This window comes from Haliotis rufescens, unplaced genomic scaffold (genome assembly GCF_023055435.1).
Source record: "Haliotis rufescens isolate VD_foot unplaced genomic scaffold, xgHalRufe1.0.p SCAF_14, whole genome shotgun sequence".
NCBI classification, from domain to species: domain Eukaryota; kingdom Metazoa; phylum Mollusca; class Gastropoda; order Lepetellida; family Haliotidae; genus Haliotis; species Haliotis rufescens.
In genome coordinates, this window is record NW_025963824.1 from 13448979 (window position 1) to 13454978 (window position 6000).

Consider the following 6000-nt stretch of genomic DNA (forward strand, 5'->3'; position numbering starts at 1 on the left):
CACATCCCAACCCACACCCCACACACCCACACACCCACATCACAACCCACACCCCACACACTCACACACCCACATCCCAACCCACACCCAACACACCCACACACCCACATCCCAACCCACACCCCACACACCCACACACCCACATCACACCCCACACACCCACATCCCAACCCACACACCACACACCCACACACCCACATCACAACACACACCCTATACACCCACATCGCTACCCACAACCCACACCCCACACACCCACACACCCACATCCCAACCCACACCCCACACACCCACACACCCTCATCACAACCCACACCCCACACACCCACATCGCTACCCACATCGCAACACATCCACATCACAACCCACACACCCACATCGCTACCCACACCCCACACGGCCACATCACAACCCACACCCCACACACCCACATCACAACCCACACCCCACACACACACACCCACATCCCAACCCACACCCCACACACCCACACACCCACATCTCAACCCACACCCCACACACCCACATCGCTACCCACACACCCACATCCCAACCCACACCCCACACACCCACACACCCACATCCCACCCCACACCCCACACACCCACACACCCACATCCCAACCCACACCCCACACACCCAAACACCCAAATCCCAACCCACACCCCACACACCCACACACCCACATTACACCCCACACACCCACATCACAACCCACACCCCACACACCCACACACCCACATCACAACCCACACCCTATACACCCACATCGCTACCCACACCCCACACACCCACACACCCACATCCCAACCCACACCCCACACACCCACACACCCACATCCCAACCCAGACCCTATACACCTACATCACAACCCACATGCCACACACGCCACACACCTACATCACAACCCACATGCCATACGCCCACATCACAACCCACACTCCACACACCCACATGCCACACACCCACATCACATCCCACCCCACACACCCACATCCGACCCCACACACCCACATCCGACCCCACACACCCACATCCGACCCCACACCCAATTCCACATCAGAATATCCTCATCCTTGCCGTTATAGTTTGTTTTCCTTAAACAGACCAATCCTCAAATTTCGTCTCTATGTAATCATAAATAATATCGAAGTTCGTTTCAGTTAGTAATTATATTGTTTGCAAAAACAACCGTGTCCTCAGTTGAATAGCGACGATATTACATAATTATATGCTTTGTCAGTGCCGTTATCGTGAAGATTACTGCGAGGAATGAAAACAAAACATTCATAAAATATGATGAATGCGATTTCATTTGAGGTCCTGAAACTAGCATAATTCAATGTCGCGACTATTAGTTTAAAATGACAGCGTTAGAGGAATACTTAATAATTCAATATTACTTACTTATCCTAGCAAATTGTAGCGCGAGTCATTTCAGCGCGATATCGCAATTAGTACATTTGTAACAGTTGTGTCGACAATAGTATCGCGAGTACCTGTTTCACTGGCGCCTGTCGATACGCCAAGTTTGGGAATTTGGGAAAAACGCCGAAAATATGTGGGATGCATCAATTCCCATACGCCACTGTCTGTGAACGGGACGTATTCGTGTTATATTCTCAGGATCAGTGCAGAAAGAAGCTTCACTTAACCCAGCGCAGACAGCAGAGGACAATTTAATGCACAAGGAAGCTCAACATCAGCGAGAATTCTCCTTTCCCACGCGTAAGCTTATACTATCGTACGTACGACTAATAACAGTGGCGCGTCGTGCACCGGCCTGGAAATGAATGCGAGTATGTCCGGCGCTGACTCAGTTGAATTTAAGGCCGTAATTTATGGCATTGACGAGCATGGGCACGAGATCTTAAAGGAGAATTCCGAGGTTCAGATACCGATGTTATTTCACCATGTGTCGGAGTTTAAACACTTCGTAATGGATTTCGTTGGAATAGATAGCATTGCGGAGGAGCTGGGATTTGTTCAATATGATGTTCTGTTATATCGTGTGAGCGACAATAACGAGCGGTTCGCTGTGAGGACCCAGCACCAGTATAGTATGCAGATGTTGAAACTGCGCGCCAACAGAAATGACACACTTGAGATCATCATCTGTAAGAAGATCATAGCTTGTGTCAAAGGTCGCCCAGGGTCAATTTTGATCGTTCCTATGGCATCGGGAGGTCAGTCGATGAGACGAGACCCGGATATTCAGCACTCGGTGGTATTCCAGAAAGAAGACCAGATGGAAGAACGTAAGACAAAAATAATTTTGATTAATGTTAAAACCTTATTAATATGTAGTACAGTAAACTACGGTTATAACGAACTCAAAGGGACTACTAATTTTAGTTCGTTATAACCGTAATTTGTTATAAGCATATATACAGAATAACTACAGCATGTAGTCGGGACTAAAAGGTTAGTTCGTTATATCCGTTAGTTCGTTATAAGCGTGTTCGTTATAACCGTAGTTTACTGTAGTACTTCGCTGTAAACGGTGCGTTGATACCTCTTATACTCATCATACAGCTTATACTCATTTAACTCGATACATTTATATCGTATAAGACTTATATTGACATTAATTTGTGTTATAAAAATAATGGGGGCGGTCGGGTAGCCCTGTGATTAAAGCGTTCGCTCGACACGCCGAAGACCCGGGTTCGATTCCCGACATAAGCCCATTTCTGATGTCCCCAACCGTGATTTTCCTGGAATATTCCTAAAAGCGACGTAAAATCAAACTCACTCACTCACTATAAAAACAATGTGTTTCAAATATGTAAAAAATATGAAAACAAAAAAAATGAAATTGCTTTCAGAGAAAACATATATCTAGGAGCATAGTCTAAAAAAAATATTTCTGAGAAATATTTCACACTCGGTGGTCGGTGCCATATGGAATTGACACTAAGCTCATCCTCGACCAACCAGGAGATAATATCCCCTTTAATTATCTGTTTTATTATTGGACCTATTCCATACAATAGCTTCGTATTGGGGCCTATTTAAATGATGCGACGAATAGTTGTCCAATCAAAATTTATTGTTCCTTTGTGATTTGACCGCCTCCGAGGTCTAGTGGTAGAGCGTCTACCCGGAGAGCGGAAGGTCGGGTTTCGATTTCAGGCCGCGTCATACCAAAAGACGTTAAAGGATGGTACTTGTTGTTACCCTGTGTGGCGCTAGACGTAAAGGGCCTAAACGGACTGGTCGGCTCGGAGTTAGTATAGTGTGGCTGAATGGGTAGTTGATGTCAAACCGCGACATAGTATTTCAGAAGGCTAGCACTATAACATTGGCATTTGTCCGGATTAGTACAAGCAGCCACACAAGCACATACAAACGTTCATGCACGGCGCTCTATAAGTGCAATAATCTTGAACGCGACGTTAAACTGCATTTGTACCACCCACCTCCTTCGTGATTTAAACAAGCAGCGATATCACCAATACTCGTCTCACAGGGTTAAAACAGGTCTTCAGCAATCCATGCTTGCCGTAAAAGGCGACTATGCTTGTCGTCAGAGGCGACTAACGGGATCGGGTGGTCAGGCACGCCGACTTAGTTGATGCATGTCATCGTATCCCAACCGCTGTCATATAGGTGGAATATTTCTGTGTGCGGCGTTAAACATGTTAAACAACACGCAAAACGTTTCTCCACATGGGGCCAATTAATCCCTAATGTTATTGCAGCGTAAAATACTGCATCATCCCTCACTCTTCATGAGGGGCGGTCGGGTAGCTTAGTGGTTAAAGTGTTCGTTCGTCACGCCGAAGACCCGGGTTCGATTCCCGACATGGGTACAATGTGTGAAGCCCATTTCTGCCCCCCCCCCCCCCCCCCCCCCCCTTTAAAGGCATTTAGAGTGAGTAGTTTTACGCCGCGCTTAGCAAAACGCCAACAATAACACTGCAGGGGGCCCCAGAAATTTTTTTCACACATTGTACCCATGCGGGGAATCGAATCCGGAACGACCGAACACTTATACCACTAGGCTACCACACCGCCCCCATAGGCATTTAGATGATGGATCTAAATATGACGTGGAATGGTGAAGAAATCTACTTCTTTATTAAACATACACAACGTTTCACATGTTTCTTTCCTTCATAAGCTGTATGATGTTCAAGCAAATTTACTCAAAACGTAATCATAAATATCAAAATCCCGTAAAGATCCGGGGTAGAACAGGGCCTAGATTTTCGAAACGATCTTAGCCCTAAAATTATCGTAAAGTTATCGTAAAGAAATCGTATGCTATCGTAGCCTATTTTCGAAACTATCGTAGCCCTAAGATATCTTAAGTTTGTCGTAAGTTTTCGTAATTTTATCCTCATCCAAGATGGCGGTATAATTTGCTCTGGACATTTTTCATGATGAAGATGACAATGATTTGATGACAAGACAGAGGATATTCCGAGACAGAACTCGTCCCCTCGATACGCTTGACGACTTCGAGCTATTCTCCCGCTACAGATAGGTGTCGTAGCTCTGAGCGATCTGCGACAGGTTTACGATTGTTTCGAAAATTTATCTTATCTTAGTATTAAGATATCTTATCTTTGAACGTAAGTAGTTAAGATTTATCTTAGCTAAGATTGTTTCGAAAATCTAGGCCCAGGTCTTAAGCATCCCATGCTTGCCGTAAAAGGCGACTGTGCTTGTCGTAAGCGGCGACTAACGGGATCGGGTGGTCAGGCTCGCTTGATGATGCATGTCATCGTATCCCAATTGCGTGGATAGATGCTCATGATGTCAACCACTGGATTGTCTTGTCCAGAATTAATTATTTACAGACCGCCGTTATATAGCTTGACTATTGCTGAGTGCAGCGTTAAACAACAAACAATCAAAACAAACTCATACATATTACCCGTGTCTGTTTCAGTAGCAATGCCATTCATTCATAATGACATTGGTATACCAGAACGGAGACGCAAGAAAAACCCACAGAAGGCGGAAGATGACGATCTATTCGATAAACTCCGACGAACCGATGTTGTCCACAGAAATGACCGACAACAGGCGACGTTTGACGAACTGGCAGCCATGTTGAAAGAACTTAACAACTCAGCGCCGGTCTCAGAGGGCAAGTTTCTGTGTGGCAACTGCGGCAAGGAGCGCTTGGTGTGTCCTAACCGGAACAATGTCGGAAGAGTTAAGTACTTCCGCCGGAAGCACTATGACACTTGCGTGGCTTCCGGTGGGAAAGGAAAGATCAGGGGCTCAAGGCAAAATCGGCCGCAGTTCAGCGTCTTGCCTTTTGATGGCGACGAATCTATTGAAGGAAGTCGAGATAGGCCTGAGTCTGTTGATGAGACGATGGGATCAGACGCTTCAAGGGAGATAACTCCAACAAAAGAACTGATTTATACCGCTCCAAATATTGTCCATTCCGATATCGTGTACGTGAAACAGGAATGGGATTCTTAAGATACAAATGTTTGTCGATTAATAAGACGTGCAAACCAACTCAAAATGTATTATATTAACGAAACGGTAAGAGGGTATGATGCAGACAGACCAAGGTCAATGAGTGTATCTGTATTTCGACGGGGGCACGGGTGGCCCAGTCGTCTAAGGCGCCGCGGTTCGCTGTGCAGCGTTGCGTCCCATGGGCACGCCAGAAACCTATGATTGTGGGTTCGAATCCCGGTTCACCCCGATTATGTTTCTAGGTCAGCACCATACCCGTGCTCGTGGGTTTCACCGAAGTGGTAAACGTCTGAGACCTGCTTCACTTTGGGCTTTCCTCCCAAATTAAGCTGACACGCCGTTATATAACTGGAACACTGTTAAAAGCGGCCTTAAGCCCAACTCAATCACTCACTCACTCAATGTGTAGTTCGAAAACGGTCAGTGCCTCACATATTGCCAAGGGACGCTACTCTGCTGTTCTGTAAGGCGTGTGCGGAATGACTACAAAATATGCTTATGTGCAAGTGAGCCACTTGCATCCACGATTTCGGAAATAAGGGCGATTGTGG

At 46.2% G+C, this 6000-nt stretch overlaps 1 protein-coding gene across 2 annotated transcripts; it reads left to right on the plus strand.

The window, feature by feature from the left end:
• The first annotated feature begins 1495 nt into the window (after positions 1–1495).
• Positions 1496–5680, plus strand: LOC124122466. Of its 2 annotated transcripts, none has more exons than XM_046485504.2 (2): positions 1496–2259; positions 4902–5680. In XM_046485504.2, exons 1-2 carry the CDS (start codon positions 1791–1793, stop codon positions 5444–5446), a joined length of 1014 nt encoding a protein of 337 aa, XP_046341460.2. In that variant the 5' UTR covers positions 1496–1790; the 3' UTR covers positions 5447–5680. The 2 variants fall into 2 exon arrangements, with proteins under 2 accessions (XP_046341460.2, XP_046341463.2); XM_046485507.2 differs by having other exon boundaries at positions 4905–5680.
• Positions 5681–6000: the final 320 nt, after the last annotated feature.